General features: G+C 45.0%; 1 protein-coding gene across 6 annotated transcripts in view; it reads right to left on the reverse strand.

The window, feature by feature from the left end:
• Positions 1-23495, reverse strand: part of TNS3 (tensin 3) — a 339136-nt gene that overhangs the window by 211023 nt on the left and 104618 nt on the right. For 5 of the 6 annotated variants that reach the window (XM_048511801.1, XM_048511803.1, XM_048511800.1 and 2 more), the window contains exons 3-4: positions 14214-14325; positions 308-345 (exon numbers count right to left, since the gene is read on the reverse strand). In XM_048511801.1, the coding sequence (XP_048367758.1) occupies positions 308-345; positions 14214-14325 (150 nt within the window). The remainder of the gene's footprint in view (positions 1-307; positions 346-14213; positions 14326-23495) is intronic. The other variant, XM_048511805.1, reaches the window with a different exon arrangement.

Here is a 23495-nt window from a genome sequence, read left to right on the forward strand (position 1 = left end):
ATTCAATCCCACAATTCACCTTCTACATCCCACTGGTTCGCTGCGCTACAAGTTCTCCTGGTATGCCCAAAGATACTTTTGGGGTATTCACATCCAGTGGTGGGATTCAAATAATTTAACAACCGGTTCTGGTGGTGAAATTCCAATAATTTATCAACTGGTTGTTTACAAGCACCATTTTAACGACCGGTTCTGCCGAAGTGGTGCGAACCTGCTGGATCCCACCACTGTATCACATCTCATGGAACGATTCTCCAAACCTCCATCAACATTCTTAAGTGCTAGAAAAAAATGAGAAAGAGCTTACCTTTGATTCACATTTCTTGTGGCAAGCATATTTGCAAACTGAAACAGAAAAGAAACAATGTGGTTTAGTAAGGACATGTGGCCATCTACCCCTTCCTTCTCCATCATGTCTAAAATCTCTACTTTCTTGACTACATCACTGTCACTTCAGTAATTTTCACCATACAAGCAAGCCTTACCTTTTCCTTCTGCATTTTTAGCCGTAACAGAAATGTGCGATTCTGTATCCTCTTTTTCTGGCTCTACTGTTGAACTGTTAATCTCTTGACTGTCTTTCCAGAGAATCAGCTGCCTCGCTGATTTTAAGCAAAATATTCCGGCTTCGGGGAGAACCGATCCTGCCAAACACCTTGCCTGCCTGAAGGACTTAAAACACCCCCTGATCTGCCCTTTCAGTTTTCCTAACCCAATGAGTCATAAGTTCTTCCTGACTCTCAAGTGACTATGACTGGTGTGTGACCAAGGCACAATCCACAACCTAAATGGCTTTCACAACACCCAGGGCATTAAGCAAGCAGTTAAAAAAAAAACAAACGCTCTGCAATTCTTTTGCTGCAGATAAGAAAAAAAAAAGATGATTCAACTGAAAAAAAAATTCTCCATTTAAAGTTTATTTTGAAAAAGAAAGAAAAGGGGAAGCAAGGAATACCCCGTTTCTTATAAATGAACTCACAAAGTGATATTAGAATTGGTGGCTGCGGGCTTTCGGCCACATAGCCCGGAAAGCCCACAACAACCAGTTGAGTCCGGTCGTGAAAGCCTTCAACAATACACTGATATCAGAATGACTGGCAGACTGCACTAGGAAACTGCAAATTAACACAACCTAAGATTTCCAGCCCAAAACCCCAAACAATATCCTGGCGTACAGTAATTAGCAGACTAAAGGAAGGGAAATTGAGGAGGTTCTTCACACAATGACATGTCAGATCAGACCAAGGTATGACTCATAAAGTTGATGGCCATTTCCAGCAGTTTGTTCCTGGAAGGTGTTATACAGGGGTATACTGCAGCTGTACATGGAGGCTGCATTTATCTGTATTAGCTGCTAGCAGTTGCATGTGGCATAAAGCAAGTTCAGCTCTGCCCAGTGGACTAAACCTACTGGACTAGAAGGAAGGGAATACTGACACAGTCCCTGAGTTTCTTGATAGAAATCTGTCTGTCTGTCTGTCTGTCTGTCTGTCTGTCTTTCTTTCTTTAGGAAATGGAGGGTAAGAATTGACAAGCAGATATTTTGGCAGAGGAAACTAAAGTTGCAGGACTGACAACTCTTTTTTTTTCTTTTTATACCACCACAGAAGAAATTTCATTTCATTCCGTGAAAACAGTGCAAAATCCAACTCGAAATGTATCTGCAAACTTCATATAAAGCTTGAAATAGGACTAGGCATTAAAAATTAATACCAAAGTTAAGTGACAGAGAGAGAGAATATTTGTTTCCCGGGTGATGCATCTGTTTAGAAACATTTCCAGAATATATCCCCTAGCTCATCAAAACCACAGAGATATAAATAACAATATTTGCATTGGCTGTTCGGTGCATCAACTGCTTCCAATACTTCTTATAGCCTGCTCCCGTAGATGCAAAGTTATGGAGGCCAGAAGATTGCCTGATGCTGTTGTGCCACAGACTCCACTTGGATCAGGCCCTTGCGAGAGTTCTTAAATGGCCAGGTTTTTCTCCAAAACGGTGTCAGCAGATGCAGGTCAGATCTGTGGCCACCATAATGACTAGTTTGGCCCTGAGGTACATGCTCTTCTGAGTTAGGCAGCCTCTTTCACATTTTCCTCCCACCTTTCCTTGACTGTTCTGCATGGTTCCTCTTCTGCACCTTATTCTCACCACAAGCATGTCAACAGTGGCGTATTTGCCTAGGGACAGGGGGTACCCTCTGTCCCTGGGCACCACTGATCTGGTCACTGGGGGGCACAAAATCCCCCCCACGTGACCAGGAAGACAGAAAGGCCACAGGAAATCCTGCTGCCTTGTCGTCTTCTGGTGCCCTCCGCCCCGCCCATGTCGATATGATGTCAAGTAGGCTAGACAGACCGTGTGTGTGTGGATTATATGTGCTTGACCAAAATAAATCACCCAGAGAGCTTCCTGGTGGAGCATTTGAATGTTGATCTTCAAAGCAACGTGCCTGGCACACTCGCCATACATCGTGTTCCAACGACATCAAAAAGTGGCGCTTTTTTGTATTAGACATTGTCAGCTGCTCAAGAAACCTGATAGGTGTTTTTCTGCACAAGGCAGAGGTCTGACTGTGCCTTCTTCCTGGAAAGACAAGCCAATGGCAGTCATGAAAAGTGCCATCACGTTACAGCCAACAGTGACCCTGCAGAGACATTGGGAGGCAATTTACTGCTGCCTGCCTCTGTGTAGCAACTGTGGACTTTCTCAGTGGTCTCCCATCTAAGTACTAACCAAGGCCAACCCTGCTTAGCCTCCTGGATCTGGCAAGATCTGTCTAACCTGGGCCATTCAAGTCAGGACAGTATAGCACAGTGATGGCAAACCTTTTCGAGACCGAGTGCCCAAATTGCAACCCAAAACCCACTTATTTATCGCAAAGTGCCAACACAGCAATTTAACCTGAATATTGAGGTTTTAGTTTAGAAAAAACAGTTGGCTCCAAGGCATGCGTTACTCGGGAGTAAACTTGATGGTAGTCGGTGGCTTTGCTTTGAAGCAACCGTGCAACTCTTCCAACTGGTGAATCATGATCCTAGGAGGGTTTACTCAGAAGCAAGCCCCATTGCCAGCAATTGAGCTTACTCCCAGGTAAAGGATTGCATTTTAGTTCTTCACATGAAAATCAGTGGGGTTTAACAGCGCTTAACAGGGTTACCTACACTGCTCCCCCAAAACTTGGTCTTGGATTTAATGCTAATAATCCAGCCCAGGGGCCCAAGCCAGCCTAGATGTGGGGGGGGGCACTCTGTGCGTGCCCACAGAGAGAGTGAGTGCCACCTCTGGCACCCGTGCCATAGGTTCGCCACGACTGGTATAGCAGTAACTAATGCAGTAACGACAGTACAGCAGTAACTAATGAAGAAATGAAGCCTCGTCTATTGACCAGCAATTGGTTGGATGGCTGATCTTATTCCAACCAATGCAGACACACAGCAGAAATAGAGTTGAAAGGCACAAGGCCTGAATTCTTCAGAGGATGACCACCTTTGTAGGCAGGTACACTGGGCGCCCAGCAACCTTCCATTACTTAATTTCTCACTGCATACTAACAAGCAATCTGACAGTACATCAGCCTAACAGCACACATTGTTGGGATACTGCCTTACAGGTTTTAAGGAGACTACAATCCAATAAAGTCCAACTTAATCCTTTACATTCTCCATAGTGTACCCTGTCCAGTCTTTTTGCGCAATTATTTTTCAAATGCCCTCACCCTTGTGAACACATCCCATTGGCAAGAGCAGAGATTGAACACATTCCTCCAGGTCAAAGTTCCAAACGCTGAATATCTTTGCGATATAGTGATTCCACCAAAAACCCAGAACAGAAAACTCACTAGAGAATAATGGACTTAAGATAGGGGTAAGAGGTGGCGTGCAAGGGAAGGGAAGTGAGGGAGGGGAGAGAGTGAGGGGTGGCATGCAAGGGAGGGGAGGAAGAGGGAGGGGACCTGACATCTGGACATGGACCACCCACTCTAACGGGGGGAGGGGGAGGGGAGGGAGGGGTGGCATACAAGGGAATAGAAGGGAGGGGTGAAATGCAAGGGTGGGGGAGGGGCCCAGTATCTAGACATGGCCCACCCAACCTAGCAAAGGGAGGGGGAGGAAGGGGTGGCATGCAAGGGGAGGGGAGGGAGGGGTGAAATGCAAGGGTGGGGGAGGGGCCCAGTATCTAGACATGGCCCACCCAACCTAGCAAAGGGAGGGGGAGGAAGGGGTGGCATGCAAGGGGAGGGGAGGGAGGGAGGGGTGAAATGCAAGGGTGGGGGAGGGGCCCAGTATCTATACATGGCCCACCCAACCTAGCAAAGGGAGGGGGAGGAAGGGGTGGCATGCAAGGGGAGGGGAGGGAGGGATGGCATGCAAGGGTGGGGGAGGGGCCCAGTATCTAGACATGGCCCACCCAACCTAGCAATGGGAGGGGGAGGAAGGGGTGGCATGCAAGGGGAGGGGAGGGAGGGAGGGGTGGCATGCAAGGGAGTTACCACTGCTTGGCAACAGCCTGAAAGCTACTGGTCCAAGCAGGCAGCAAGGGGGATCTACTATTTGTTTACTTTATTTAAAATATTTCTATCCCCCCTTCCCGTAATGCCCTGCATGGCATCAAATGTTGGTTGTCTCTGTGTGAATGCCAGGAACAGATTTTTAAAGTGAACAGAGTAAGAATACAAGAGTTCCTTTCATGAGCTTTCCTCTTTTACAGCTCTCCATAGGTGTCTGTGAAAACTAGCCAGGCGGCCAACTTCAGGATATTCTTCAAGCAACTGCCAGTCCTGAAATCACAGCTACCAATGGAAGTGTGGCCAAGTTGAGTGAGGGGAGTTCACCAAAAAAAGCAGCACATCACACACAGAATGACACATACAGGGTTATCTTCAGCACCGATATAGCGTCAAAAGCAGAATAAAGTAGATTCCTTTTCAATGTGGAGCTCAACGGATACCACGGACAACCAAAAAGACAAATCAGCGGATTCTAGATCACATCAAGCCTGATGTTACACTTACAGAACTGAGGCTATCGTACCTTGTTCACATGATGAGAAGACAAGAGTCACTGGAAAGTTTATGTGATGCTAGGAAAAGTTGAAGGCGGCAGGAAAAGAGGAAGACCCAACGTGAGGTGGATTGACTCAATACAGGAAGCCACACGGCCCTCTGATTGCAAGATATGAGCAAGGCTGATAACAAAAGGACATTTGGAGAACCCTGATTCATAGGATTGCCATGAGTTGGAGCAACTTGACAGCACTTAACACACACCACATTCCTTAGTTACGGCTGTGCCCCTTTGCCCTTATTTATTATTATTATTTACCGAATATACTCGTGTATAAATCGACCCACATATAAGTCAAGGCACCTAATTTTACCACAAAAAGCTGGGAAAACTTATTGACTCACGTATAACTCGAGGGTGGGAAATGCAGCAGCTGCTGGTAAATTTCAAAAATAAAAATAGATACCAATAAAATTACATCAATTGAAGCATCAGTAGGTTAAATGTTTTTGAATATTTATTTCAAAGAAAAACAGTAAACTGGCTCTCTAAGTGGAAAAGAGGGTCAACAAGAACAATATGGTATCAACAATAACTTTAAAAGTACAAAAACCTTAGCTCAATCAGCAACCAAGCTAAAACACAAGAGTTAAAATCCTTCAAAACTGGATTCCTCATCATCATGCCCTGTATGTCCCAAATGTAGCTTAACTTAGATTTTAGGGGGATATTTAATCCAGGAAATGGAAAATCTACACTATTAGCTTCCATTGTAAACAAAGGGGGGGATGGGGCACCTTTTGGGGAGCAATAACTTTTAAGGAATCCCTGGCCTTAAAGAGCTTCACTGGAAGCCTGGCTGAGGTATCATAAAGAGACTGTCCTGATGAGACCAGCCAGGTTTGGTTAAGTTTGGTTCAGAGGGTCCAAAGTTATGGACCCTCAAAAGGGTAGCCCCATCTACTAACCTCTTTCCCATTGAAAGAAAACAATGGGGGAATGGGGCCACCTCCTTTGGAGGTCCATAACTTTGGACCCCCTGAACCAAACTTTACCAAACTTGGCTGGTATCATCAGGAGTGTCTTCTGAGGGTACCCTGAAATTTTGGTGCCACTAGCATAAAAACTGCGCCCCCTGCTGGCCGGCAAGGTAAAAACACACACAAAAAATTAATGACCCGCATATAAGTCGAGGGGAGCTTTTTCAGCATTAAAAATGTGCTGAAAAATTCGACTTATACATGAGTATGTACGGTATTAGATTTCATAAGCCACCCCTCCCCTTTTGAACTCAGGGTGGCTTAGAACATACAAATAAAAACATACATCTTCCATTGGTGGTAGGTTCTGCAAGTGACATATCTAACCTGCCAAACATACAAGTTTTACAAGCCCCCTCCCAAAAAAACCCTACCACTTTTCTTATTCACACCAATCCAGATGGTTCTTCAGCCCCTTCCTCTCCCGCACACTTAATTTCTCCAAGGTCTATAGACAGAAAGCCCAGGAGCACCTTCTGCTGGTATTTGCAGTGTACTCAGGGAATAAATACCTTAGATATCAGACAACCTCCATCACCACTCAGCCGGTCACAAAGCTTTATAGTCATGATTTAATCCCAAATATGACATTCTGCAGGAGAGCCAACAGCCCCTGTTAAACAAACAGGGCTTTGCATCCTTCAACCCCTGCTGCAAATCGCATTTGACAATGGCAGCATTGCCACAGTATATCAGCTTAACTTGATATTTACTGGAGAAACCATAACTGCATGGAAGGAATGCCAAGCTTACAGCTGAGAGACATCAATAAATATTCTTCACCAAGCTTTGGCATTCTTCAAAACAAATCACGGACGATGCCCCATTCACTTCTTTGCACGACTAAAACCCAAGCTAGATTCTGTCCGCTCGTATTAGCTTGCACTAAAAAACAACAACCCCAAAATCACAGTACATCTATCTCCAACAGGGATAAGTCTGTTCAAAGTAGTCCGGCAGTTTTAATCAATATCACGCTCAGGCGGCTCCGAGAGCGGCAGTCGAGGGCCCGCCTTCCATGTACCCCCTTTCTTGTCACATCACCCAGGTCTGGCCAAATCTGTGTTGCAAGAATCATAGCAAGAGTTCCAACACTAACCCTCTCTTGCCAGCTGACAGGGAAGCAGGAGGAAAGCCATATTTAGTCAAGTTACTATACCTCAAAAAAAAAAGCCCTTAAAAATCATGAGAAGCTCTCCAATTACCCTGTTTCCCCTAATATAAGACATCCCCGAAAAATAAGACATAGTAGAGGTTTTGCTGAAGTGCGAAATATAAGGCATCCCCCGAAAGTAAGACATAGCAAAGTTTTTGTTTGGAAGCATGCCCGACGAACAGAACACAGGAAAAATAAGACATCTCCTGAAAATAAGACATAGCGCATCTTTGGGAGCAAAAATTAATATAAGACACTGTCTTATATTCAGGGAAACATGGTAGATGTATGTTGACTCTATTCAAGGAAGTGTCTGAAAAACTTTACAGGAATTTTGCTTGGGGGGGCGATAAAGATTAATGAATTTGACCCCCCCCCAAAAAAAAAAGATTATAAAGACAGACAAGAGGATGAAAAAATAGCTCGAGAAAATTTGGTTGTTTAAATTTTTGTCACTTCTGCATTTTACTTTTTTTTTTAATTGCCCTTGCAAAGGGCTGTACAGATTGGGGGTGGGGGTGGTGGTGGATGAACAGCCTTTATTCTGATGACAGTGAATTTTAAAAGATATTATGGGATCGGAATGTCCGTCTAACACTTTATGGCATAATCCTACCTGTCTGGCATTACCACTCAAGTTTACTTCTTCTTTTTAACTCATCCCGTCCTCATTTGCTTGGTGAAACTGTTCTTCTGTATGTTTCTGCCATATTATTCTTAAATATATAAAACAAAACTTTCTCTACTTATCACAAGTACCAATGAAGGATTTGTTTGTTTTTGCCCAAGTACCAAGGAACAGCAGTGGCATACGAGGTTAAGAGCTCGTGTATCTAATCTGGAGGAACCGGGTTTGATTCCCAGCTCTGCCGCCTGAGCTGTGGAGGCTTATCTGGGGAATTCAGATTAGCCTGTACACTCCCACACACGTCAGCTGGGTGACCTTGGGCTAGTCACAGCTTCTCGGAGCTCTCTCAGCCCCACCTACCTCACAGGGCGTTTGTTGGGAGGGGGGAAGGGCAAGGAGATTGTAAGCTCCTTTGAGTCTCCTGCAGGAGAGAAAGGGGGGATATAAATCCAAACTCTTCTTCTTCTTCATGAATGAGAGAAGGTACTGTTTAAAAAAGGCCAAACTAAGCACCACACAGAAAGTGTGGTTGAAGAAGCAATCCCATATTTAACCTTACACCCATGCCTTATAATGACATAATTTTACAATGCCTAACTTTTCTGTGAGAAGGAAGAGGAGAAGATGAAGAAGAGTTGGGTTTTATACTCCACTTTTCTCTCCTGCACGGAGTCTCAAAGCGACTTACAATCTCATTCTCTCGAGACAGGTGCGGCTGAGAGAGTGTTGAGAGAACTGTGACTAGCCCAAGGTGGAAGCACAAGGAAAACAAACTGTACTTATAAATTGTTGTGAGCCACTCTGAGCCCACCAGGCATATAAGACTAACAAATAAATATACACATTAAGAGTCCGAGGTAGTATGGGGAATCAAACCTGGTTCTCTAGATTAGAGTCCGCCATTCTGAACCACTACAGGGATCCATCACTTTGTACGAAAGTCATCATATGCACAGTCTCAAATCTAGCTTGCTTGACAGACAGTTGATACAGGATGAGGAGAGAGAAGTCAGACAAGAAATGAAGAAAAGGGGTTTCATGGGAGAGTCCAGCTTCTGACAGGCCACTTGGCACACTATCTGTACTGCTTAATAAACCCCGTTCAAAGGAGAGCCATAATGCTCGCCAGGTTTAATGTTATGCCTTCTGCCTTGTTGCATGGCAGATTTAATAAGCAAGAAAAGGCTAAGGATTGTGCCCATGTAACAATGGCTCAGTTGAATCTCTGGCCCACCAATTACTACACTGTCTCAGATTCAAGGAAATCAGATCCAAGTATGTGAATCTTACTCCTTTACATTTACCCCATCTCCACAATTTAATTAGATTACACTACTTGTTGGACAACCCTGATCCTTCTCTCTGTATGATAGTGGCAGACTTTCTCCTGGAAATTACTAAACACCAGTAGATTTCCTTCGACCTAACATTTATTTCCTGTTTTGTATATGCTTTTTAATCCATTTTTTATTATTGTTGTATTGTTGTCTATGCCAATAAAGGCTTGCTTCAGCTTCTGCTTCTGACAGGCAACATCCAGCCACAAGGCAAGCAAAGGTCCTCTAAAGTGGCAATTAAGAACATGATTTATGAGGTGAAGGTCCTTGGCTTAAATCCCACCTTATCGTGACCGCACTGGGGCAATTTATCACCATTCAGCTTCTACTCCCATTTATCTGCAACGTGTCAGATACCAACCCTATCATCCTTACTGAATTATTGGGTCCCTCCAGTAAAACAAACAAAACATACACACACACCCCTCAAGTTTGGCCTGCTGGCAACAGATTTTGATCTGCTTTAAAAATCAAGTTTAGCTCCTCAAAGAGATGTTCAAAGCAGAAAGAAGCATCCAAAACATACGTCACTCACATGTAAAACGGAGTTGTTCCACTTGGAGGGGGGGCATCTATCCTCCCATCAACCCACACTTTCCTCCCCAATACCACCTTGGGCTGCCAATGTGCTGTGCCTTGTCCTCTCCAAAAGGGTGGGGGAGAGTTTTCTCCGGGCTGCCATTAATGTCGACCTCTCTGGGCTGTGGTTCTATTTAACTTGAGCTGGTTTAAATATTGATGTGATTTTATAGTGTTTTATCCACTGTCCACCGCCCAGAGCCCTTCAGGGGTGGGCGGTTTATTAAATCTAACAAACATAGAAGAAGAAGAAGAAGAAGAAGAAGAAGAAGAAGAAGAAGAAGAAGAAGAAGAAGAAGAAGAAGAAGAAGAAGAAGAAGAAGAAGAAGAAGAAGAAGAAGAAGAAGAAGAAGAAGAAGAAGAAGAGGAGGAGGAGGAGGAGGAGGAGGAGGAGGAGGAGGAGGAGTTTGGATTTATATTCCCCCTTTCTCTCCTGTAGGAGACTCAAAGGGGCTTACAATCTCCTTGCCCTTCCCCCCTCACAACAAACACCCTGTGAGGTGGGCCGGGCTGAGAGAGCTCCGAGAAGCTGTGACTAGCCCAAGGTCACCCAGCTGGCATGTGTGGGAGTGCACAGGCTAATCTGAATTCCCCAGATAATACTCCACAGCTCAAGCGGCAGAGCGGGAATCAAACCCGGTTCCTCCAGATTAGAATGTACTGCTCTTAACCACTACGCCACTGCTGCTCCCTTATAAATTATACATTATAATTATAAATAAATAAATAAATGTAGAGGCCCAATAGGTCTGGCCAGAACTCCATGTGAACTGACTACGTGCCTGTAGAATCTTCTACAGGGTTTTCTGCTCTCAGGTGACAAACTGATGTAGAAAGGGATCCCCAAAGACAGAAATGGCTCCCATCTACACTACCCCAAGGCTATCCCTTGATCATTTAGGTTGCAATCCTAGGGACATTTTTTTCCCTAAGAATAAGACCAATGAATAAAAAGAGACTTGCTTCCAAGTAAATCTGCTTAGGTACGCTCCCTCGGTTGTTTCCTCCTGTGCCGTGTACTGGCTAACGAAAAACACAAATATGTCTATCTACCACAGAGATAAGCGGACAGCATCTCTGCTGACACAAATGCTGTCAGAAGATTCCATTTCTATGAGTCTTCGAACGTTTCAAGAAGAACACTCATGACAGGGAACATTTGTATCTGCCTTAATCTCATTTGGCTAAACATTACCTCTCTGGAGTAGGCTGTAGGTTCCGTTCCAAAGTCCTCCACTATCCAGTTCTCAATTCTACTACACTAGCAGTAAAGCCCATTTTATGAACAAAGCAAATGGGCTTTGGACAACTGTTAGTGGGTTAAGCGTGCCCACTGAGGGGGGCGACCCCTGCTGTCTTTCTTCTTGGCCAGTGTTTCACACTTCGCTGTCCCTCTCCGCCTGCTTCTTTATCCCTCTCTTGCTCACACATACATACACTTCCATCCCCAGATTCTGTGTCTCTCCTTTTCTGACCCCCCCTTTTCTTTTGCATCTTTCTCTTTGCTCTCTGTTCCGTCCTTCTCTCCCCCACCCCAATGCATGAAGGCTCCACTCTATCCTTGAGGGCAGGAGGGAAAGACACCCCCCCCAACACACACCTCTTCTCCCAACAATTGATTTTTCTACCACCACCACCACCCTTTTATTCTTTTGCATCGCTCTGTTTTGTGCTTCCCCCAGGGAGTGGGGTAGGAACATTTCTAACAAGAACAGCACCATTTCCTCTTCCAACAGCACATAAGACCGATCCACCCACTCAATTCATGAAGGCTGGAGTGAGTTAAACACCTGTTGGTGCTTCGCTCCCCAAAGGCCATGTATTCAGCTGTGAGCTACCTAAATGCCTCTCCCTTCCCCAGTATGCTTGCATGGGAAGCTCTTAGACACACTGGGCTACCTTTCCAACCAGCCACTCTAGGGGGGAAGGCAGCCAGCAAACGGCTGTTTAAGCAGTCCGGCATATGTGAGCCGGTTCAGGCGCTGAAGTCTTCCTGCCCCTCAGCCTCAACCCACATGTGCTAGAACCTTGTCAGGGATTGTCTGGGAGTGCATCATTGTCCCCCCAAGCTCAGCTTGTTAAATTATAGACAGAGATGGGCCCAGTGGTGGGATCCAAAAATGTTAGTAACAGGTTCCCATGGTGGCGGGATTCAAACTGTGGCATAGCGCCAATGGGGTGGGGCAGGGCACAAGGGGGCATGGCCGGGCATTCCGGGGGCGGGGCATTCCTGGTTGGGGCTGTGGCAAGGACGCAGCTGCTGCATTGGTCCTTGGGCGGGAAACGAATGCACGCAGGCGCAGGCTGCCACCCACGCAGGTGCACCTCCTGCTAGACTGCTTCAAATTCTGCGCACTACTGCTGAGAGGAGGGGCGTAACTAAGGCAAAAATCATGTGGCAAAATCACCAATTAGTAAACCCATCTCTTTTTTACACAAATGGTGGCCTTCACTCCCAGGAACCTGTGAGAACCTGCTGGATCCCACCTCTGGATGGGCCTTCCTATAGAATCTCCCCCTCTGGAATCTCCCAAATTCACTGTCCTCTTGGTATTAATGTCCCTGAAGATCATCAAAGGCTGCCCAGTGGTGAATTCTAAGGCTACGCCCCACATGTAGAGATAGAGAATGTGCTTTATTTACCAACACAAGATACTGCTTTTGGGGGAGTGGGAATAATTGATAAAACAAATAAAAGAGAATGAGCTATCATGGCTGACTTACAGTGTGGTGTTACAAAAAGTCACAATTCTGTAGCATTCCTGATTCACAACAGCATGTAAAAGCATCCATGTCAATGCATACTTTACATCTGTGATAAGAGAGCACGTATGCTAAAGCCTCCTTCATGGCGGGGGAGGGCGGTATAAAAATGCAATAATAAATAATAAATAAATGTGTATAATAGGGCTGCCCCCCGCCCCGCAACTGGTTGGAAAGGGGTCTTAGCAGCAGCTGGGGGAGACTAAGACCAAGGTGGCAGCAAAGTTGTCAGAAACTTGGTGATGTCACTTCTGGTGTGCTCCGGAAGTGACATCTTGTAGTCAGCATCACAGGATGTTCTTGTATTTAGGCAAAAACTCTATGGTCATTTATGTATGCATTACTTACCCCACAGCTGTTTGCTTCACAGTAGGGTTTTCCCATGGTTTTTTGCCTACACACCAATTCTCCTCTCACAAAGGGCCAACTTGCCACTTGGGAAAGTTGCCTGATATTGTTGTGTTGTTTTTGTTTGGGTACTTTGCTAGAATATGTCAATTTCATGTAAATTTCACTGGGTCTACAGCTGCAGTGATAGACCTTGGGAAGGAAGGAAGGAAGGAAGGAAGGAAGGAAGGAAGGAAGGAAGGAAGGAAGGAAGGAAGGAAGGAAGGAGAAGGAAGGAAGGAAGGAAGAGTCAACCATGGGGCAGCTACCTGAACCAACTTCCCTCGGGATAGAACTCAGGTCACGAGCAGAGTTTTGAGAGCAGAACTGCAGCTTCCCATTCCGGGGCTCTTGGGAATAAAAATACAGCATAGATTTTAAACATTCCAAAAGATCTATCAAGAGCAGTAGTGAGAAGACTCAGCAGGATGTCAACACGGTGCTCGCTGTCATCAGAAAGCCAGACAGCAAAGTTCCACCTGGCTCACCTTCCCAACATGCTATCCAGGTGGCTCGACCTGGGCTTCCTCAAGCAAACTGTGCTGCAGCATTGAGCCAACGACTGAGATCTCAACAGTGAAGCCAACCGCTTTATGGAAATTGCAACAAGAACAGCATTGTTCAAGTGAACTTAATTAACAGACAGATTCCTATCAGGAAGGCTGTTCTTCATAGATCCAAGTCCCAGGTCATAACGGGCTGTAAAGATAAGTACTAGGACCTTAAATTGAAGCCAGGAGCAAACAGGCAGCTGTTATTGTTTCAAAACAGGTGTTTAATGTTGAAAACAACGCCTTCCTGGTACAAAAACAAGGAAGAGGCTCTATTCTGTACCACCTGAGACTTCCAGACTGTCTCCAAGGGCAGTCCCGCACACAGGACATTACAGTAGTACAGTCTAGGTTTCAATGGCACAGAGCAGCACGGATAATTTGGATATGGATCAGTAGAGGGAAGACATACAAGCCAGACGTAAGTGAAAAAAGCTCTTCTAGCAACTGCATCAACCAACCTGCCCCTCAGCCAAGCACATAAGTACTCTCAGACCGTTCACATGATCGATCCGTGGTCAACTAACCCCATCCAACATAAGCAAATCTTGTCCCTTAGCAACCAATCTGATCTCTGTCTGGTTAGCATTTAATTCCAGCTGGCTCATCCTCAGCCACTCGTAGGGATGAAGACTTCTACTACAACATCCGTCCTTCCCCAATTAGAGGTTTGCACATCAGTGGTAGGGATCCCCATCTTCGTTGCTGACCATCTAGCTCTACTCTTCACAGTTTTAAAACAACCTCACATTCAGTGACGCTCACCTCTGCAGAAACTGCCTTGCTGGTCAATTACTTGTTTGCAGATGTTACAGACTTTGGCTTTCTTGAAGCTTTTGGTCTTGAACGTATGAGAAGTTGAAGCTAGCTCTTCTGGCTGAGAAAGAGAAAAAAGGAAACTTGTTTTTTAAAAAGGTTATCAATCCTTTTCCCAAACAAAGAAGCAAATATTGAACTTCACAATATGTTCCCAAAAGGTAATTAAAAAAAAAATCTACAGTACCTTCCATTTGGCAGATATAAGTTAGAGGTATTTTGCAAACAAGATGCATCAATCGCTATGCTACGTAAGTTCCACAAGAAATTTACAGGAGAAGGAAGTGATCTGGAGTATCTGGAGATCTTCAGGAATTCAATAATGACCCCCCCCCCCCAAAATCAAACCTACTAGAAAAGAATATGAGGCAGGAGATGCTATATCTAGATGCCCGTCAAGATGTCACATGGAGATTCCATGAAATGGGTGGGCAAGGAGACACTAGGAGAAGGATCTCGAGATCCCTCAAGATCCAGCACCAGTCCTCTTCAAGGTTCCCCACCCAGTCCCATGATGGGTTCAGGGCCAAAATGGGACTACATTTGCTGTCCTTCAATGCTGTGGCCATTACATAAATGTGGTCTTGAGCTCAGGGATTACTATGGCAAACGACCTTTATCCAAAGCCCACAGAACAGTAGCTCCTTCTAAGTGCAAAAGAAACTAAGTCCCTCCTTTGACCCTGTAAATATTATGGGAGCTTTTGCAGACAGCCACTCAGTTTCATCCCTGGTTAAGCAAGGGATGTGCAGAATGTGTTTACCCCAGGATATTTTCCTAGCAGCAGAGATTATGATGCTCAGTTCCTGGTTTGTCAAGATTTGGGGCTTGCAGAGCAGAACCAACCATTCTGATTCCTAGCTTTTTTTTTAAGAGTGAGCAGACTATGATGATTGGACACTAGAGAGCCTGGCCTGAGCCCCAGTTTCCTGCCTTCCGTGCCCACAAACTAATTCCAGTGGTTACAAAGATAAATAGGCCAGGAAGGGTCAACTGGTATCCTTGTATCTGCAAACACTCGCTCATGGGCCAGAAATCTTTCACCCCTCATGGATGGTGGTCTCCAGCAGTGGTGGGATTCAGGCTATTTCGGTAGAAGCAGTAGCTAATTTTTGTCCTAGTTTGGAGAACTGGTTGTAATTCCACCACTGAGTCTCACCACTGGAAGTTTGGAACCAGTTGTTAAATTATTTGAATCCCACCACTGGTTTTCAGACTTTATTGCTAGTGAATCCAATAAGCACTCTGATTCTCCTATGGCTGTCCTTGGAGGTCAATACAGGCAACTCCTTATTGGGAGAAATAATATCCTTGTGGATCTGGGCACATAGAAGCAATCAAATATGTGTTTCTCCAATGTCAATACTATAACAATATAAGTACTAGTTTCACTTCACCACTGCTGCACAGATTTCCAGATCACACAAGACAATTTTATATTTCGCTGCTGCTTTGCAAATGCCAATCATGATGTAACAAAGTGTTCCTACATTCTGTGTAGCAGCCCTTGAAGTGTGTTGCAGGATGGTCTGTACTATAAAATAGGCATAATAAATTTGCAGTTTCCAAACTGTGTACACCAGTGCACAAGGTCTGATGATATTTTAGTTTCCCAGAGGTCATCTTTTTACATAAAAACATTAGGCTTTGACAAATTGGTTGTAACATTTACATAAATTGTTTGCATGCATAACATGCAATATATAATTCATGTTTGATTGTGCAGGCAATTTTAGAAATTACGATTGCAGCATATGCAAAATTACCAGTAATATTTTAAATAGTTCACTGACTTACTCACTCTCTCACACACACATGCACGCGCGCGCACACACACACACACACGGAAGCTGCCTGATGGCATAGGGAGGCTGGGAATGTGAAAATGTTTCCCCACTGCTGAGAAGCCCCCATTGGGTTTAATGGACTTATGCCACCTTTTTGATGGCATAAGTCCAAATCCCAAGCCATCTGCGCAACAGGTTGGCTCCTACCCCAGAATTGCCCCAGTGGCAAGGCATAGGGACACTGGTATGGCATCCAGTGCCATGCCCCACAGCCTGGGAAGGCCGTGGCAGCCACTCGCAGGCATATTAGCCTCTCTGCCAGGGAAAATGCGTGGCCCCACACTGCTCCCACCAGCAGATTCAGCCAATAATGAGGAAAGGCTCATGGTCCAGTGGTGGAACATTTGGTTTGTGAACACAAGGTCCTAGGTTCAGTCCCTGGCATCACCAGTTTGGATTTTTCTCTAACAGGAGGACAGGAAAATTTGGGGAGACATTTCCTGCTCCTGAGCATCTATGGAGTGAACTTCTGAAGAATCTCCAAATGCTTAAAAAGAGAAAAAAGTATAACAACATTGTTGGATTTTAGGGAGAAATTGGGTAAAGAAGAATGAATGAAGTTTCTTTTAACACTACTAGTAAAAGAAACATTCTCAAAAGGCAAACTCCTCGAGTGGAAAACCTGGTAATTACAACTCCAGGGCCAAGGAATCTTGTTCCAAGATTCTTGTTTTGTGAGGAGGAGGGTGCCTAGCTCTGACCTCCGTGAATCAAGGGGCCAAAAAGAAAATGTCAAAGAAGAAACGACTGAAAGGGGTCTTTACACACTTATGAGGTGGTTACAGAAACTAGCTCATCTTGCAAAATCTTTCTCTGTTGAATTTTTCTCTGGATTTGGAGAGTCCATATTATGGAAAATATATACCGGTATGGAATCCAGTAAAAAAACAAAACAAATAAAAACATGGACTGCATCATGATCAGAGCTGCATTCACAAATGGAGTTTTCCCACTCCAACCTGCCGTATTCCAGAAAATACAGTGGATCCTCAGAAACTATGCAGGACGCATGGGAGAAATACCCTCTGCCCAAGAATTCACTCCAGTATTTCAATTGTTGGTGTCCATTCTGTGTGTTTTCAGGAAGACAGCTGCAAACTCATAGCCGGCTGAACAGAGGAGGTTGGAGGATGAAGCCATCAAGCTCCAAGCACAGAGTGTGAACGATCTTGGACAAAAGGAAGAAACGGAACAGCCCATGAATGGGCATAAGCCACGAAGGAGGGCCTACGTTTTTGTCTAGGACAGTGGTGGCGAACCTATGGCACGGGTGCCAGAGGTGGCACTCAGAGCCCTCTCTGTGGGCACAGCCTGGGCCGCTGGGCACGACATGTAGGTACCCTGTTAAGTGCTGTTAAACCCCACTGATTTTCATGCGAAGAACTAAAGTGCAATCCTTTACCTGGGAGTAAGCTCGGTTGCTGGCAATGGGGCTTGCTTCTAAACCCTCCTAGGGTCGTGTGATTCACCCGTTGGAAGAGTTGCACGGTTGCTTCAAAGCAAAGCCACCGACTACCACCAAGCTTACTCCCAAGTAATGCGCGCCTTGGAGCCAACCGTTTTTTCTAAACTAAAACCTCAGTATTCAGGTTAAATTGCCGTGTTGGCACTTTGCGATAAATAAGTGGGGTTTGGGTTGCAGTTTGGGCACTCGGTCTCAAAAAGGTTCGCCATCACTGGTCTAGGAGATGCCCCAGCCAATGAAGAACTGAGGTAATACTGAACGTTCTGACACCCGGAGGCAAGGAAGGGCTTGCAAGAGGAGATCTGGGATGAGCTGGAAAAGATTTAGGATCCAACCGAATATTTTTCAGCACACAAAACACAAGTTTTGAAAGGTTTACTTATTTCTTGGGCGGCACAGAGCACTGTTCTGATGTACTTTTGTGGAAAGGAAACAAAAGGGCCTTTTTTGGTGGGAGTGGGAGGGAAGCATTTTGCTATTTTAAACACTTCTTTTGGTACACTGCACCAAATCATCAGCATTCCGAATCTCTTATTTCTTTCCAGAAGACAACAGGAGAGGGAATCTCCCGTGGGACAGCACAGCCAAAACTAATGGATTCTGTTCCTCACCAGCAAGAACTTTACTCAGAAAATATCCCTTTTGCAACTCTATTATGTTCTTAAGTTAAGACCTGAAAGCTCAAATAATAGACAAAATCTCAAACCAGACTGGCCTTGGAAACTATTGAGCTGTTTGGAGCAAAGGATACCGAGAGAAACTCCCACCCTTCTCAAATTCCAACTAAAGCCTGCAGGTTTAGACACAAGATAGACAACGCTCCCTAGGATATCTGGTACTGCAACTGAAGAGAGGAGGGGGAAAAAATCAGTTATTCCTTGCCCTGTTTTATTCTGTTGCCAATAACAGAAAGAATGTGGATGAAATTACTTCCTTGGTTACTGAAGGGAATGTGAATGTTAGACAAACACACAAAAATAGATTGTTTCCACACAACAATAAGATGTTTAGCCCGAAAAACGGCGCCTTAACATTAGCTCAGACTAGAGCACAAATAAATAAATAAATAAATAAAACTGTAAAAGGGATGAGTAGGGATTACTTCCCCCCCCAATCCAGCCCCCCCCCCCAACTTTGATGTCTACACATCGCTAAAAGCAACCAGACATTGAAATGACGCACAAAAAACAGGCTATAGCTAAGCCATGTCCAGAGGGGGGACACGAACAAGAGGTCACAGGCTTGCTGGTCTCTGGCCCTTTCCTCACAAACCATTTAAAACATTTTGAGGAAGTAAATAAAACACTTCCTCCATGGAGTTCTGCATTTTCCCCCCTTTGGTTCGGAAAAGGTTTTATTTCCAGCATCGAAGCATTTTCAGCGAATCTCCTTTTAAAACAATTCTTTGGGTGGAACATTTTCAAAATGACGCCACTTGCTGCGCGCTCTATTTACGACGTTTCCCACACCTCAGGACCATCCCAGACATTCCTCCTCAGCACCATTTTATCATGTCACTGCGCTTATCCTTCACCTGTTTATTTTCATATTTCTGTGTTGTTGCTGTTTAATTTTAGGGGGCTTAATCTTCAAAACACTGATTATACAAAGTGTTCAGAATCGTACACATAGCTGTGGAGAATGGAAGCAAAGATTCCACAACTAACTAAAAGGGGGGGACACATAATGGCAGACATGAATCATTTTGAGAGGGTGAGTATGGGTGTACATTGTGGTAAAGGGGGGGGGGTGTCTGAAAACACTTTACAAATGTTGTAGGTGCTTTGTGTGGAAAGGACCTACATCTTGTTCTATAAAACCCTTAAAGGAGCATGCCATGGCTGCTCTGAAAAACTAAGATCAAACAGAAGAAGAAGAAGAAGAAGAAGAAGAAGAAGAAGAAGAAGAAGAAGAAGAAGAAGAAGAAGAAGAAGAAGAAGAAGAAGAAGAAGAAGAAGAAGAGTTGGATCTATATCTCCCCTTTCTCTCTTATATTCTCGCAGGGAGCCTTTAAACTTCCTAGAATTTTTCTCCTCATAACAAACACTCTAGGAGGTAGGTGGGTTGAGATGCTCAGAAGAACCAAAACTAATTCAAACCTGTCACACCCCAGCTGGCGTTTGTTGGAGTGTACAGGCTAATCTGAATTCCCCAGATAAGCCTCCACAACTCAGGCGGCAGAGTGGGGATTCAAACCCAGTTCCTCCAGATTAGAGTACACCTGCACTTAACCACTACGCCACTGCTGCTGCTGAACCAGTGAGGATTTACTTGGGCGATCCAAACTGACTTTTCAACATATGCAAACCAGGATTTCTCCAGGATATCCCAGAATATTTTGGTAACAAAAAACAAATCGCAATCACATGATATGGATGGCTGATAAAAAAATATAGTTACTACTACCCAAGCCACTCAGCTTTGGCAGTGCAGAACTGGGGAAGTAACTCTTAGCATGTGCTAAATTCCCAAGAACCTCACAATAAAGGTTTGGGGGCATTCAGGGGGGAAAAAACATGTTAAAGGGCAATATTCTAAATAAAAAATCTCTTGTAGGTTGCAAAATGAAATTGTCACACATCTGCACAATTCAGCTGTGAAGAGCAATTCAGCTGTGAAAGATTCACGCTGCCTTTCTGCTTCTGTTAATTCTATATTTAAGTGCACAGGGAGAATTGGATAAGTGTCCTTGTTACATCTTGCTGGAGTCAGCCCATTAACTAAAACAGTAAAACGAAAATCAACCCACAATATTAAACCCGTCAATAAAACAAAACCAAGCCAATAAAATGAAACTATTCAAAAACAGTAAATAAAAAGTCAAGCCAATAAGAACAAAGCCAAGGCATAAAACCTCAAAAGGCAAACAGAGAGGTTGACAAGGATACATACAAAATTACCTCAGACCAAGAAAAGAGTGAAAAAAGATGGAACCTCTTGGTTAAACATTAAGGGCAACTAAAAGAAAGTAAGGTATGTGACAGGTGAGCCTCAAAGAAGAAGAGAAGAAGAAGAGTTTGGATTTATATCCCCCCTTTCTCTCCTGCAGGAGACTCAAAGGGGCTTACAATCTCCTTGCCCTTCCCCCCTCACAACAAACACCCTGGGAGGTGGGTGGGGCTGAGAGAGCTCCGAGCAGCTGTGACTAGCCCAAGGTCACCCAGCTGGCGTGTGTGGGAGTGCACAGGCTAATCTGAATTCCCCAGATAAGCCTCCACAGCTCAGGCGGCAGAGCTGGGAATCAAACCTGGTACCTCCAGATTAGATACACGAGCTCTTAACCTCCTACGCCACTGCGTCCCAAAGGTAAGGGGCTACCACAGGGGCAGAGCGAGGCGAAACTGTGCCGGGGGGCCCCGAACACCCCCGAACACCCTCTCCATGGCCAGGCCAGGCCCCCTCCACAGCTCTGCCCGAGAAGTCCTGCCTCTGGCTGATAACAGACTCACCTCTGCAGGCAGAGGCACAGAGCACAGGAGTGAAGAAGAGGAACTTAACTGGTAAAATGAGCAACACTGGAGGAGGCAATCCTTCAGGTACCTTGGACCCAAACCATTCAGGTTCTATATGCAAGAACCAGCACTGTGAATTGAGCCTGGAAACAGAGGCCTGCTTATGATGGAACTCCGCCTGTTCTTCTCCAGATGGCTGTCGGAGAGGGTTCATCAATGAGCCTTCAGCCTTCTCAAAAGCAGCGCCACCTCACCACTGTACAGATCAGCAAACTGTTGACCGAAGGACCAAATCCAGCCCTTACAGGGGTCCTAGTTGGTTCACCAGAGACCCAAAGACAAAAAGGGAAGTATGTACAGAGTAATGACTGGAGCCTTATAAATTGCTGGAAGTTTACTATGAGGAAGCAGAGTTGGGCTTGCCTCCCTTCGCCACCTCTCCACAGTGGGCTTTCTATAAACCTGGTGGTTGGACTTCGGGTGGAATGGCCTTTCACTCTGGTTGAGCCTCTTGAGTGCTCCCAGACGACACATTGCTGGTAGCAGAGGTGGGATCCAACCAGTTCTCACTTCTCTAGAAGTGGGATCCAACCAGTTCTCACTTCTCTAGAAGTGGTTACTAATTTTTTCTGAGTGCCAAGAAGGGGTTACTAAAGCAACCTCCCTGCCCAATAGGGACTGGAGGTGCGTGTGTGCGGCGGCGCCACTGTTTGAATCCCACCACCATCGGAACCTGTTATTAACATTTTTGGATCCCACCACTGGCTGGTAGGGGCTATTTTTGCCAGCTGCAGAGCACGTTTTTCTTAGCTGTCATCTCCCCTGATATTGGGGATCTTAAATTGACAAGTGAACTGGAAGGGTCTGGATTTTAAGACATGAACAACATATTCTCAAGGATACGTTCATTGTTTAAATTAAAATAAATTTGATTTGATGCTACATTACTGATGAGTTCAGTGTTTCAAAAGTCATCAATTTAACCTGATATCCAAATATGTTTCTAGACCAGGGGTCGGCAACCTTTAACACCCAAAGAGCCATTTGGACCCGTTTTCCACGGAAAAGAAAACACTTGGAGCCGCAAATACTGTTTGACATTGAAAATGAAGATAACACTGTATATATTGTGTTTTTTTTACCTTTACGCTTTGTAAAAACAATTATAGTGTGTTGCTTATGAAATCCATGAAGTGCTACAGAGAAAATTATATTTTATTTATGTAAAGAACACAGTTTGAACATTTTGAACTCTTAAAAAATAATAACAGACCTCCATGTCTTGACAGGGTGGACTTAACAGCCAAATTCTCACCCATCCTTGCCTCCCCATCAAACTGCCCCGACGAGTGCAACCTTGCAGGGCTGCAAGTAATAACTCCTTTAAAACCTGACATCGTCTTTCTCACCTGGACTCAGTCAGGATGCCATCTGCCAGGAAAGCTCCTGCAGCTCAGCCGGGCTGTTGGAGGGGTCTGCAACCCAAGGTGGCGCTGCTGGGGTCCCCCATGTGGTCCCACCCCCCAAGAAGGACCTGGAGAGGGGTAAATGAGGCCACCTAAAGCAGGGTCAACCCCTGACCCCCCATTCAAGGGGGGTGGACTGTTGTTAGGACTGTTGTTAGGACTGTTGCGCTCCTGCAACTCCATCCGGTCTCCCGCCCTTCACCGCTCACCTGTTCAAGAGGATCCACCAGCGTATCGGGCCCCACTCCACATCGTCACTCACCAGCACTGGCCAAATCCAGGCCAGCTGGGGACAGGGAAGCTAAGGAAATTGGCTTGGGATAGCTGTCCTCAGGCTGTGCCTCGCCATGAAACGGGATTCTTCTTTCCCATTAACTCCTTAGAATTTGACTCTCCAAAGAGGGAGGCTGAGAGGACCTAAGTTTCACGTGGAATGCCAACGCAGTACAAGGGCATTTAAAGATTTCTGCATGCTCATGCCCGGGAGCCCTCAGGTTGCAGACCCCTGTTCTAGACCTTTTTGAATGTATGGCACTCTTTCTGAAAAGGCATTTCTTTCATTTGGTACAAAACGTCTTTCCTAATTTCAACTTATTTTTCCATCCTCTGTGATCTTTTCCCCACCCAATTAAGACGTGTGCGCTACTGTAGTACTCAATGAAGCGGTTTGAAGCTCTCTCTTGAGTACTGGATAGATCTGCAATTTTGCTTGTAGACAACTAAGATGTTTTATACTTCCAGATTCCATAAATATATTTATTCCATACGTGTAGATTCCTATGCCACTATAATTGATACATTTTTGCCGCTGAAACAATGTAAGAAGTTTGACAGGACAATACGTATTGCATGTCCAAAACTTTCATATCCTACCCCCACACACGAAAACACACACCCTAACAAGAAAAAATGCTGAATCCCCTACTGACCTACCTCATGGCTTCAATACTGCCAGAAATTTTACCTCTCAAAAAGGCCAGTTCTTCCAAGAACTAAGTTAA

The sequence above is a fragment of the Sphaerodactylus townsendi genome, linkage group LG11, assembly GCF_021028975.2.
Source record: "Sphaerodactylus townsendi isolate TG3544 linkage group LG11, MPM_Stown_v2.3, whole genome shotgun sequence".
In the NCBI taxonomy this organism is placed as follows: domain Eukaryota; kingdom Metazoa; phylum Chordata; class Lepidosauria; order Squamata; family Sphaerodactylidae; genus Sphaerodactylus; species Sphaerodactylus townsendi.